The 14,189-nt window shown below is 46.6% G+C and overlaps 1 protein-coding gene across 4 annotated transcripts in view; it reads left to right on the plus strand.

Annotated features, from left to right (window-relative positions):
- The window catches only part of map7d1a (MAP7 domain containing 1a), a 167,015-nt gene that overhangs the window by 55,335 nt on the left and 97,491 nt on the right, over positions 1 to 14,189 (plus strand). For all 4 annotated transcript variants that reach the window (XM_060847281.1, XM_060847282.1, XM_060847283.1 and 1 more), the window contains exon 2: positions 13,158 to 13,415. In XM_060847281.1, the coding sequence (XP_060703264.1) occupies positions 13,158 to 13,415 (258 nt within the window). The remainder of the gene's footprint in view (positions 1 to 13,157; positions 13,416 to 14,189) is intronic.

The raw sequence follows: 14,189 nt of genomic DNA on the forward strand, positions 1-14,189 counted from the left end.
GCTGAGGGGAGTACAAAACGAGAGGGCAGAGGTTTAAGGTGGGAGGGGAAAGATTGAAAAGGGACCCAAAGGGCAGCATTTTCACGCAGAGAGTGGTTCATATATGGAACAAGCTGCCAGAGGAAGTGGTAGATGCAGGTACAGTTACAACATTTCAAAGAGATTTGGACAGCTACATCAATAAGAAAGGATTAGAGGGATGGGTTGGTGACGATTTGCCACGGCACATTCACCGCTGCCGGTTCGCCACCAGCGTTCCTCCACTGGTGTCTCCACTGGGGTCATTTGACCACTGGAGACTATTTGTCACCGGAAATATATATACATGTACTGATTGTTTTCCCTCCCGCCTGTTCTTTCATACCTCTCAGTCCCCTTTATTTATACAACTACATACTGCATATTGATTTAAAAAAAGAGGTAAAATAAATATCATTTTATTGGTTAATTCTAACTTCAGGAAAACATTCTCTCATAGCACTGACATAAATCCATCGTGGTAAAACTTCTTATTTCCACGTTTAGTAATAATTTCTGTTTCCATCCTAAAAATTCCTGTTCCAAAAATACAAGCTTAAAAAAAATCTCTCCTGTCATGAAAAGAAGTTGTTACTGAAACAACGCAAACACTATATTCAAAATATACGAGTTACTTGCCGGTGGCGAATCGTCTTCAGTGGCCAATGGGCGGTGGCTAAGCGTCCTCGGTGGTCAAAGGGCAGTGGCGAATCATCGGCGGCGAATGTGCTGTGGCGAATGGTCCCATCCTGTAGAGGGATATGGGCCAAACATGGACAAACGGGACTAGTTTAGTTTGGGGAACTTGGTCAGCATGGATGCGTTGGAACGGAAGGGTCTGCTTCTGCAGCTACTCACCTAGCCAACCGCGCAAGTGTCTCTACATGTCAGTTTTGCCTTCTGGTTCGCATTCTGAAGCTGGCGTTTCCTGTGGTCAAGTCTGTGTTTAGTGTGCAAGTGTGTTTGCTGTAGTACAATTGGTAGGGCACTCAGGTCTCAATTATAAAGCTCTGAATTCAGAGCTCACTTTAGGACCTGAGTCTACAAAACCTGGCTATCACCCTGGTACTGTACTGAGGGGTGCTGAACTGTAGGATGTGCTATCTTTAGAATACAATATCAAACTAAGGTCTCATTTGCCTAACTAGGGTAAATGTAATCGAGCCTACAGCAGGATCTTACTGCAGCTAGAGGGTTTGAATTATAAGGAGAAGCTGGATGGGCTTGGACTCTTTTTACTGGAGCCTAGGAGCCTGAGGGGTGTCCTCATAGAAGATTATAAAATCACGAGGGATTTAGATAAGGTAGGTGTCTTTTCCCTAGAGTGGGAGATTTCAGATTAAGAAGCATATTTTTAAGGTGAGAGGAGAAAGATTTAAAAAACTCTTGAACAATTTTTTTACACAGAGAATGGTTCATGTGTGGAATGAACTTCTAGAGGAAGTGGTGAATGCGGGTAAAGTTACAACTTTTAAAAGGTATTTGGATAAGGACATGAATAGGAAAGGTTTGGAAGGTTATAGGCCAAGCGCAGGCCGGTAGGACGAGTAACGTTTGGGAATGTGGTTGGCATGGACTGGTTGGGCCAAAGGGTCTGTTAGATTTTAGATTCAAGTACGCAAGTCCAGGAGTACAGTGAAAATGTGTAATGTCACCACATAAAGTACCTAGGTACAAAAACAGCTGAGGTACAAAGTAGTCAGATAAACGAGAGTTAAAATGTTAAACATTACTACATAGAATGGTACAAACGTGAAGGAATAGGTAATAGTTAATATTAAAATCTTTCATAGTTTAAACTGGGAAAATAAAGGAGTGTGTTAAAAGTACAGTAGTTTTTGATGAGTCCTCAGCTTATCTCACTCTCTGGGAGATCCCAGCTGTCTGGTCTCGATGCCACAGATACCATGGCTGCTGCTGCACCTGCTGCCTCTCCGACCTACCCCGGTGCCTCAGGAACCTGTTTGGGCAGGATCCACTCACACGCTGAGTGAGACACTGTCATGAGCTGCTGAGAGACCAGGCTGGGACCTAGAAGACGATAAGATGTAGGAGCAGACATTAGGCCATTCGGCCCATCAAGTCTGCTCCACCATTCAAACGTGGCTGATAGGTTTAGAAACCCCATTTTTCTGCTTAATTCCCTATGACCCTTGACTCCCTTTATAATGAAGAATTTATCTATCCCTGTTTTACTCAGTGACCTGGCCTCCACAGCCTTCTGGGACAATTAATTCCACAGATTCACCACTCTTTGGCTGAAGAAGTTTCTCCTTATCTTTGTTCTAAAAGATCTTCCTTTTACTCTAAGGCTGTGCCCTCTGCTCCTAGTCTCTGCTGCCAATGGAAACATCTTCCCAATATCCAGTCTGTCCAGGCCATTCAGTATTCAGAAACTTTTAATCAGTTTCTCCCTCATCCTTCTAAGCTCCATCGAGTATAGACCCAGAGTCCTCAAATGTTCCTCCTATTGTTAGACTTTTCATTCCTGGATCATTCTCGTGAACGTCATCTGCACCCAGGGGCCAATACATCTTTCCTGAGGTAGGCAACCCAAAGTTGCTCACAATGTTCTAAATGTGGTCTGACCAGAGCCTTATAATGCCTCAGAAGTACATTCCTGCTTTTATATTTTAGTCCATTCGAGATAAATAACAACATTGTATTTGCCTTCCTAATTACCGACCCAAGTTTACCTTAAGAGAAATCTGGACTAGGACTCCCAAGTCCCCTTGCACTTCAGATTTCTGAATTTTCTCCCCATTTAGAAAGTAGTCCCTGCCTCTATTCTTCCTACCGATGTGTATGTCCTCACACTATCCCACGTTGTACTCCATCTGCTACTTCTTTACCCACTTTCCTAACCTGTCCAAATCCTTCTGCAGCCCACCCCCCCACCTCCTCGAAACTACTCCACCTATCTTTGTATCATCTGCAAACTTAGCCAGAATGCCCTCAGTTCCTTCATCCAGATTATTAATGTATAAAATGAAAAGTTGTGGTCCCAGCACTGACCCCTTTATCCCCTTTAACTGTATTATTCCCACTCCCAGCTTCCTGCCAGACAGCTAAACTTCTAACCATGCTAGCACCTTGCCTCTAACACCATAGGCCCTTATCTTACTCTGCAGCCTCCTGTGTGAGTCCTTATCAAGGGTCTTCTGGAAGTCCAGATAGGTAACATCTGTTGGTTCTCCTTGGTCTAACCTTCTCATTACTTCCTCAAAGAATCCAAACAGATTTGTCAGGCATGACCGCCTTTTGATGAAACCAAGCTGACTGCGCTATTTTACTATACACTTGCAAGTATTCAGAAACCTCATCCTTCATAATGGACTCTAAAGTCTTGCCAATGACTTCGATCAGGCTAATCATCCTGTAATTTCCAATTGTTTGCCTTGATTCCTTCTTAAACCAACCCCAAGCCGCCGAGAGACCAGGCCGGGACTCGCCAGGAGCCACCGAGAGACCGGGCCAGGACTCACTAGGAGCCGCCGAGAGACCAGGCAGGGACTTGCCAGGAGCTACTGAGAGACCAGGCCGGGACTCACTAGGAGCCGCTGAGAGACCAGGCCGGGACTCACTAGGAGCCGCTGAGAGACCAGGCTGGGACTTGCCAGAAGCTGCCGAGAGACCAGGCCGGGACTCAACATGAGTCGCTGAGAGACCACGCCGGGACTCACCAGGAGCTGCCGAGAGACCAGGCTGGGACTCACCAGGAGCCGCTGAGAGACCAGGCCGGGTCTCACCAGGAGCTGCTGAGAGACCAGGCCGGGACTCAACATGAGCCGCTGAGAGACCAGGTCGGGACCCTTCATGAGCGGCTGAGAGACCAGGCCAGAACTCGCCAGGAGCCACAGAGAGACCAGGCTGGGATTCGCCAGGACCCACTGAGAGACCAGGCCGGGACCCTTCATGAACTGCTGAGAGACCACGCTGGAGCTCACCATGAGCTGCCGAGAAACCAGGCCATTGAGAGACCAAAGGGGAAAAGAAAAGAATGGGGGGAGAAAAGAGAATGAAACAGATGGAGCGGGGGAGCTCTGGTTGGAGTGTCCTACTCTGATGCCATTTTGACTGGATAGTTTCCATGCTGTATGGTTCTAAGATCCTGGTATCCTGGCCAATATTTATTTCACAATCAACAGATTTTAGATTATTATTTATGGGATCTTGCTGTGTACAGTTGGAAGTGTTTCTTTGGAAGCTTTTAGAGGTCCAGTGGTCAGGAAGAGCTCTACGTAAATGGAGCAGCTCAGCAGGTCTGGCTGCGAGCGCGGAGGGAGAACCAGATTTAATGGCTGGAGTCTGGTATGACTCTTCTTAGAACTGAACAAGACTGAATCAATTCTGAAGAGTCATATCAAATGCAAAACATTAACTCTGCTTCTCTCTCCACAGTTGCTGCCAGACCTGCTGCATTTCTCCAGCGGTTTCTGTATTTGATTCAGATTTCCAGCATTGGCGTTAAAGTGCCTTTGTCTAAATGTGTGTATTTTTTTTCCCCTTTGGTGACTTGGACAGCTCTGGTTAGAGGCACAGTGTCTGCAGCTATCTTTGCATTGGCCCCACAGAGAGGCCAGACAGCTGTTGTGCCACTCGCTGGGTGGGGCAGGGTTGGTGTTCCAGGGCAGGGGTACGGTCAGCCTCAGATGTCTGTGGTCACAGGGCACCTGTCACTCAGTCATGGTCTGCCTGCCACAGAGCCAGGCAATGCACTGTGCAGCTGCTGCTCTCAGGCAGTGCAGTAGAGAGTTTGGAGCTGTTTTACTGAGTGATGTTTTAGATTTTATTTTAGATTCCCTACACTGTGGAATGTTACCTGAGGTGTACCGCTGGAGTATGTCGGGCTGGGGTCACTGACTGATGTTCTCCCTGTATGTGAGTGGTTACCAGTTGTTGGGTCAGCTGGCTAGTGTAACCCACAGCCCGCCTGCTGCTATGTGCTGACAATGACTATTTCACTGAATAGAACTGGAGGGGAGAATATGTTTACAGAATAACCAATAACTACGACACCAGAGCTAGTGGGCAGGTCTGTGGATTTTCTTGTTGGCCAGTGGAAATAAAGAAGAATTGGTATTTATATAGAACTTTTTACAACCTCATAACTTCCCTGTGCAGCCAATAAATGGAAAGATGGGTGGCACGGTGGTTCAATGGTTAGTACTGCTACCTCACAGCTTCAGGGACCTGGGTTTGAGTCCATCCTCTGGTGACTGCCTGTGTGGAGTTTGCACATCCTCCCCGTGTCTGCGTGGGTTTCCTCTGGGTGCTCTGGTTTCGTCCCACAACCCAAAGATGTGCAGGTCAGGTGGATTGGCTGTGGGAGAAGCAGGGATAGGGGAAGGGTGTTGACTCAATGGGCCGAATGGCCTGCCCCACACAGCAGGGATTTGATGTAAAAGAAAGGTTTGCATTTGCATAGCGTTTTTCCTGGTGACCCGATTCTAAAGTGGGGATCATTTTGGAATACAGGAGGTACCTCAACCAATTTGCAGTGAGCAAGCTCTGACTAACAACGCTGAGAGGGTTATTACTCTGTGAAATTCTCTTTCCCAAAATGCATTGGAGGCAGAATCATTGAATATTTTGAACATTGCTCCAAGTGAGCAGTGTGGACTGAGAGGAAGAGGACTGAAAATGTGGATGAGTTTTAATCAATATGAAGCAATGTCACTCATGAATGCCCTAATGAAGAATTATACTAGGGCATCCCAAAGTGGGGCAGGACCCAAAGTGGGGTGGCGAGCTGAAATTCTTAGGTTTATGAGCTATGAGGCAATAATGTGTGCTCCCTCCCCCCCCCCAATTATTTCTGCTGGCATCATTCTTCTGCTCCCCGCCACCCACACAAACCACCCACTGAGGTGTTGTTACAATTGTCAAGTCTTGAAACATGGTGACTGGGGAAAGCAGTTGTGAGGCACTAATGTGTCGCTGTGACAGAGTGCTCTGTGTCAATTGGCTGCCACGTGGCAAGAGTGAAAACTCTTTAAAAGGACTCGATTTGTCAGTGAACATTGTGAAAGATGCTACATAAATGCAGGTCCTTTCTTTGTTGTTAGTGCTTAACTTTGAGGAGGTAGTGTTTCTTGAAGCAGGTGAGGTTCAGGTAATATCTGATCAATCTGCTACGCAATGCCAGCAATTCATCAAAGTTCCTGAAAATTGGCTAATGGAGATTGTGTGGCTGCTCCAGCACACTCAGTGTAGTCAACACTGAATGGAGCCCAGGAGATCACATGACATCCTCTTGCCATTACACCATTGGACGGTCCATTCCCATGATGCCATTGCTAACCCCAACAGTATAAAAGTGAGTTGACTTCTTATCATCCCAACTCTTGTACCAGCCAAACATCCTTTTCCTGATTTCCAACCTGTGGGCAACTAATTTATTTTAAATCAAATTTTAAAGCTTGACAAGGGCAGGACAATGATGGTAAGTCAGAGAATCAAGGGAATGACAGTTGAGGGAGTGGAATGGCCGAAGCTGAACTGTTGTCAATAGCTGAAAAGATGTTTGCTTTTTAGATTTGTCAGTGAACTGAGCTTCCTGTCAGTTGGCAACGACAACACATTTTTCCTGGCTGCAATTTGTCCTGGTTCGCCACTTCCAGCTGTTCCTGATTCAAAATGAGCAGTTGTTCCTGGAACTCCCCCTGCTGAAGGCCTTATGAGCTACCAGCTGAGAGGAGGCCTACTACAGGATGAACATGGGAGGGAGCATAATCAATGGCTTGCAACGGGATAAATCCACTCAAATGCCATACCGAACTCTCAGAAAGCAGAGTGGGTCAAAGGGAAGGAGGTAATCAATAGGATTGGTTGGATGTATCCCAGGAAATCTCTTTGGGAAATGTGATATTTGGGATGTGTGGCATGTGTGACTTCCGACGAGAGCAGAAAGCACGCCGAGGACTCCATCGACCTCACTGCCAAAGCCTGTTTTGTGAAATACAATTATGCAAGAGTTTCATTTTATTTTGTTGAAAATTAAGCCAGGACTAAGTCCATCTTGCTCCTTTTACTTCCTCAAATAGCTCAGTGGGAAGATGTGTTGATGTGTGCAGTGTGTGAGCGTGTGTGTTTTACATCCTCACTCTGCTCGGTACAGCAGCACATCACCGTTTGAACATGGATGATGAGCTTCTGTCCAAGTTCTAGTCCTTCAGCAGTACTAGACCTGAGTATTGCAGAGAAAAAACAGCTTTTGTCAAAGTTTTTCATCTTGCCCTCATCAGGACACAGCATGAAATACCAAAGTGAAGGGAAAACAGTATATTTCCGGAATGAGAGGAGAATGCTGATTGGTTGGCCAGTAGACTGTGATTGGGAGAAGTGTTGTCATGGAGAATGCAGTAGTTAATAATGACTGCAGGTAAACTGGCAAGCTTTGATTGAATTTTAAACTAGGAATTTGACTCTGATTAGTCAGGGTATTGTCCCGAAAAATGAACTAGTGAATGACTGCCTCATGATTTGTAGAGTTGAAACAGGCGCTGTGCATGTATATATAACAGGCACAGTGTGTCTATTTAACAGATAGAATGTGGATCCATGTGTCAGATGGTGTGTGTGTGTGTGTGTGTGTGTGTGTAAAATGACAGGCAGTGTATCTGTCTATGTAACGTGTGTGTGTGTGTGTGTGTGTATATATATGTAACAACAAGTAGAGTATGTGTCTATGAAACAGGTGCAGCCCTTGTACATATTGTCTCTTGTTAACTGATAAATCTTGAATGGCAATGTCTCTACCCATCAGAAACCACTTGTAAACAATCAGCACTCCCTTCTCACGTTATAAAGTATTTCTTTTACCATTGTTTCTAATCAATCGATTCAGAGATTTCATACAATCCCTAGTGTGGAAACAGGCCATTTGACCCAACAAGTCCACACTGACCCTCCAAAGAGTAATTCCCCAACCTAATTCCTGTTGGGGACGGATCGCTTGCCTCTCCTGGAAATTCTTCTCCGTCCCACAGCTTGCTCGGACTTTCCTCTGGGTAAGTGCCTCAACTGTCTTCTGGGACCCTCTGTTCCCAGCAAACTTTTGCAGGAGAATTAGGCTGAAGGCTGTGTGGGAATCTCTGGTTCTTTAGTGTGTGAGAGAGAGTCAGAGGGTTGATCTAGGAGGAGGACGGGAATTTTCTGCAGCCGTTGGAATTTCCATCGCTGTTCACTGTGTGCTGCCACTCAGACAGCTCCTTGTTTAATTTTCCAGGTATCCCAGGACGGGGAGATGGTCAGGAAAGCGGGGTGGGGTGGGGGTGGATGGTGGGAGGGAGGGGTGTGTGGGGGGGAAGGAGACGGAAAACAGCACAGTTCCTCCCGTTAAGACTGATTTATAATGAGTTCTTACATTTCTTTGTGTGGGCTGAAAGTTTAACCAGAGCCCCCAGTTTTGATTTGAAGGCTGGAAGTAGGAACAGCTGCTTAGCAGATGGAGGGAGGTGGGAGACCCCCCACTGTGACCAGTGGAGGGGAGTGGGGGAGGATTGGCCACAGCTATGGGACTGAATGGACTGCGCGCACTCTCTCTGTCAGCCCAGAGTGGGAGAGGTGTTGCTGGGGAAGATGTTGAGGCTGACCACTCTGTTCTCTCCAAACCTGGGGTCCTGGGGCAGAGACACTCCTCCCTCACCCATCAAACTAGGCCCCTCCCTACCCAGTCTTGTCTCCATTGACCCCTACCAGGTTGTCCCTCCCCCCACCAACACACACACACACCCTTGTCAGCACTTGGACGGGAGAACTGGAAGTGACCCTCACCCCAAACAATGTGGGAACGGGATCAACTGCCACTTGTTTCCCCCCCCCCTCCCCTCAGTGGTGTTGGTGGTATCTCACTGTGTGCAGCACCCCCCCCCCCCTCCCAGTTTTCTCCCTTAAAGGAGTGATTCCTGTGGATGGGATTGTCCTAGTGCTTGAGGATGTGGCAAGCTGGCAAGAGAGTATTAGAGATCTCGAGTCTCCGAGTGTCGTTGGAGTGAGAGCACAGTGTATCCAGCCAGTTTCTCGTGAATAGCTGTCCAATTGGCAGCTCTGAAACAGTTCAGGAACTGGAATCCAGGTCTCTATTCCCTCCCTGCCTTCCCTCTCTCATTTCAGTGTCCTCTTTTTTTGCTGCGTTTGTCCTGAAGCAGCCATTGGATATGTGCAGACTGGGAACAAACTGGAGGGAGCTTTCCCAGATTCCGTCTCATAATCCCTGCCTCAGGAATATGCTGTTCTCACAGTATTGTCCTGGTGTGGTGGTACCCTTTTGTCTCTCTGTTTCTCTCCCTGTGTCTGTCTGTTCCTAAAACCAGTTGTTCACTGCTCCTGAATGACAGGGCACGTTGTGAACTGTGATAGTCCAGGCAATCCCCACATTTAGAAACATAGAAAATGCGTGCTGGAGTAGGCTATTCGGCCGTTGGAGCCTGCACCACCATTCACTATGATCCTGGCTGACCATGTAATTTCAGTATCCCACTCCTGCTCTCTCTCCATGCCACAGACAGCTTGCTTACATTCATTGAAAGCTGAGCTCGATAGATTCTTAATCAGTCAGGGAAACAAGGGTTAGGGGAAAAGGGTGTGAGGTCAGCTGTGATCATGTTGAATAGAAGACCACACTCGAGGGATTGAACGGGCTTAATCCTGTTTGTATTTTGTATGGTCTCTTCTGTTTTCTCAAGATGAGCAGTTGTGACGAAAATTAATAATACATGACAATCTTTCATTTGATTTAGTCTTGTCACATGTACCAAGGCACAGTGAAAAGTTTTGTTTCGCATGCAGTACAGTGAGATCATACCGTACGGAGTGCCTGAGGGTAATAGAAAAGAGCTGAAAATGTGTTGCTGGAAAAGTGCAGCAGGTCAGGCAGTATCCCCAAGGAACAGGAGATTCGAGGTTTTGGGCATAAGCCCTTCTTCAGGAATGAGGAAAGTGTGTCCAGCAGGCTAAGATAAAAGGTAGGGAGGAGGGACTTGGGGGAGGGGCGATGAAGATGTGATAGGTGGAAGGAGGTCAAGGTGAGGGTGATAGGCCGGAGTGGGGTGGGGGCGGAGAGGTCAGGAAGAAGATTGCAGGTTAGGAGGGTGGCGCTGGGTTCAAGGGATTTGACTGAGACAAGGTGGGGGGAGGGGAAATGAGGATTTCAGTGAGTCCCCCTCTCACTGTACACCCCAGGTCATCTCCTCTGCACAGAAGCTCTTCAACCACATTCTCAAACCTCATTTCCCCTCCCCCCATCTTGTCTCAGTCAAATCCCTTGAACTCAGCACCGCCCTCCTAACCTGCAATCTTCTTCCTGACCTCTCCGCCCCCACCCCACTCCGGCCTATCACCCTCACCTTGACCTCCTTCCACCTATCACATCTCCATCGCCCCTCCCCCAAGTCCCTCCTCCCTACCTTTTATCTTAGCCTGCTGGACACACTTTCCTCATTCCTGAAGAAGGGCTTATGCCCGAAACCTCGAATCTCCTGCTCCTTGGATGCTGCCTGACCTGCTGCGCTTTTCCAGCAACACATTTTCAGCTCTGATCTCCAGCATCTGCAGACCTCCCTTTCTCCTCGGTAATAGAACAGAGTAGTTGTACAAAGAGCGAGATCAGCATTAAATTTAAAATTTGAGAGGTCCGTTCAGAAGGTGAATAACAGTAGAAGCTGTTGTGGAATCTTTGGTTCGTGTATTTAAGCTTTTGTATTTCCTGCCCGTGGAAGAGGTCGGATGAGATTATAGCCGGGGATGGAGGCGTCTTTGATCTTGTTGGCTGCCTTCCCGAAGCAGTGAGCAATGTGGAGGGAGTCGGTGCATTGTGATGTTTGGAGGGGAGTTTGGATTCTCAAGTCAAGGTAAATAGGGTTTTGGGTTTCAGTGCTGCGAAGGTCTGATCTCAACTTTTGAAGCAGCAGATGGAAAATTTGATAGAACTGTGACCGAAAGACAGCCTTTCCAAGAGATCACAAGACTTGAACTCCCAGATTCAATGTGCTGCCTGCATAATTGATCATTGCTGCTTCTTCTCTGTTTGAGTTTTTCTGACCCATGCAACTGTCAGAAAATCCAGGGCACACGGGCCAGTCAGGTTCAGAAGAAAAGATTCATTTCAGCAGAAAGGCAGTTTCTGGTTGGTGGAAATCTTCAGGCTAGCAGAGCTGGAAGCTGTTTTATCAGCTTCCAAGTGGCTGAAGTCAGAGGAGAGAGAGTGTGGGAGATTGTCTGTGTGTCCTGGGAAAGACACAGGAATGGAGGGGATCACATTCGTCAATGCGCAGGAAGTCACTGAGGAAAACCTGTGAAAGTGAAGAAGGGAGGAATACTGAACAACCTCGATTCAGGTTGGCTGGGGAGTATTTTGTTCGAATAACTGATTGTTTGGATAACGGATTTGATTGTAAACAAAGGATGCTATACTGGGGACCTTGAGATCTTGTTTGGATAATCTGATGTTCAGATAACTGAGGTTGTTCTGTACTGGGCTTGAGTGGCTATCAAGCATATAGCTGGGGAAAAAGGTTGAAGTTTCAAATTTTTTCACTTTCTTCTGAGAACCAGCATGATTGGTCATGTTGCAAACACCTCTTCCATGGCTAACAAGCCGTAGAGTGGCAGTGGAATGTGGAGTTCCTGATCCTGAGGCAGGAAGACAAATTACTGTGCCACCAGACCTCTGAATCTGGGGTCATAAACAGCAGACAGTCATTGATACTAATCAAGAGCTAGGAGGGCCCATGCGATTTCATTGGTGGATAGGAGCAAGGAAAACCCAAAGGCTTTCTATAACTGTATCAGGAATAAAAGAATGACTAGAGTAAGATTAGGGCCAATCAAGCATAGTAGTGGGAAGTTGTGCGTGGAGTCAGAGAAGACAGGAGAAGCGCTAAATGAATATTTTTCATCAGTATTCACACTAGAGAAAGATAATGTGGTTGAGGAGAATACTGAGATACAAGCTACTGGACTAGATGGGATTGAGGTGCATAAGGAAGGAGGTGTTAGTAATTCTGGAAAGTGTAAAAATAACTAAGTCCTCTGGGCCAGATGGGATTTATCCTAGGATTCTCTGGGAAGCCAGGGAGGAGATTGCCAAGCCTTTGGCTTTGATCTTTATGTTGCCATTGTCTATAGGAGTAGTGTCAGAAGACTGGGGGATAGCAAATGTTGTTCCCTTGTTCAAGAAGGGAAGTAGAGACAACCTGGAAATTATAGACCTTACTTCGGTTGTGGGCAAAATGTTGGAAAGGGTTATGAGAGATAGGATTTATAATCATCTAGCGAGGAATAAGTTGATTAGGGATAGTCAACATGGTTTTGTAAAGGGTAGGTTGTACCTCATAAACCTTGTTGAGCTCTTTGAGGTGGTGACCAAACAGATGAATGTGGGTAAAGTGGTTGATGTGTATATGGATTTCAGCAAGCTGTTTGATAAGGTTCCCCACAATAGGCTATTGTACAAAATATGGAGGTATGGGATTGAGGGTGATTTAGCGGTTTGGATCAGACATTGGCTAGCTGAAAGAAGTCAGAGGGTGGTGATTGATGGGAAATATTCATCCTGGGGTACCACAAGGATCTGTTTTGGGTCCACTGTTGATTGATTGTCATTTATATAAATGACCTGGATGAGGGCATACAAAGATGGGTTAGTAAATTTGCAGATGACGCTAAGGTCGGTAGAGTTTTGGATTATGCTGAAGGATGTTGCAGATGGTTTAATTTTTGATTGGCCTTATTATTGTCACAGGTGGTACCGAGTGAAACGTGCAGATCATACCACAGATAGTGCATAACGGTAATAGAACACAGTGAAAGTTCCCTATTTGCTCTTTCTGGTTGGACGCTGTGTTTTTTGACCTTTTTCAACCAGGATTTGATCAGCTGCAGGTTGGAGCTTGTTTTACCACAAGGGTTTGTGAAGGGGGGAGTCGGAATAGAGTTGACGGAAGGGTCTGAGTTGAATGTGCTTGATAGAAAGCAGTTATAACATATTTGTACGTAACAACTGGGAGAGGCTGGCTGTAGGTGGTAGGGCTGGGGCTATTGAGTGTGTATGGTGGGGATAAGGGAAGGACCGGCTCTCTACAAGTGGCTGAAAACAGATATTGGAAACTCACATGCATGTTCTTTATATTTTACAGCTGCTGACATCAAGATTGTGGCAGAAAAGAGTCCAACCAAGGAAGAGGAAGGAGAGAAGAGGCTGTTCAATGACAAGGAAGGAGTGAAAGGGCCAGCCAATGACCAGGAAGGAGTGAAAGGGCCAGTCACAGCGGAGAAGGGAGAGAAGAGCCTAAGCAAGGAGGAGGAGGTGGCAGAGAAGGGTCTAGCTAAGGAGGAACCACATCCTACTCCCTCCAGATCCACAGCTTTGGGCAAAAGCCCTCGAGGAAAGCCAGGTATGAGAGCTTGCTGCCTGGAATGGAGTGAGCCATTTATCTTTTACCTAGCTCCCGATTTAAATCGGGCTGGTAGAGGCAGAGGGCTCTTGTTGTTACTTTCAGTTTTTCATTCATGAAACATTGGGAGAGTAGTGTCTTCAGTTGGTGCAGGAAGATAGTGGAGATGTTAATGACCATCCTAACCTGTTACCAAAGCAACTGAAAACTACACTCTCTTCATAACATCCTCTGAACTTCAGCGCAGGGTGTGAAGGACCTTAGCCTGCTGCACTTTACAGTGTTTTCCCTCTTGTTACCACATAACCATTACCAAGTCAATGTTTTCTGACTCAAAGTATCATTTCTAGTCAAGATAATGGAACCTTTGCAGGCAGTTTCCCCTTGTTGCTGTTGAGTCCTGTTGTTGACTGCCTCTTGTATTCGGGGTGTACAGAGTGACCCGGTGTTAGTTGTATTCAGTGGATGATTGAATGGAGCAGGAGGCACTTTGGTACTTTCCCCCAAACAGACTGTTTTCTCTGTGGTTGGACGACACTGTGGTTAGAGGGTACACCAGAAGCAATGGGGCTGAATTACGGGCTGGCAGATTTAAAGTTTCTCTTGGAGGAATCAAGCATTGTTCTCACTGTTACACATTTCTTAGCTTCCTCCCTACCCACCTTTGTCTCTTTCTGTCACTGTGTTTTCTGTCATGTCTCTCTTTGCATATGAATATATTTCTCTCACGCTCTCTCTCTCTCTCTCTCGCTCGCTCGCTCTCTCGCTCTCTCT

Source organism: Hemiscyllium ocellatum, chromosome 30 (assembly GCF_020745735.1).
Source record: "Hemiscyllium ocellatum isolate sHemOce1 chromosome 30, sHemOce1.pat.X.cur, whole genome shotgun sequence".
Taxonomy (NCBI): domain Eukaryota; kingdom Metazoa; phylum Chordata; class Chondrichthyes; order Orectolobiformes; family Hemiscylliidae; genus Hemiscyllium; species Hemiscyllium ocellatum.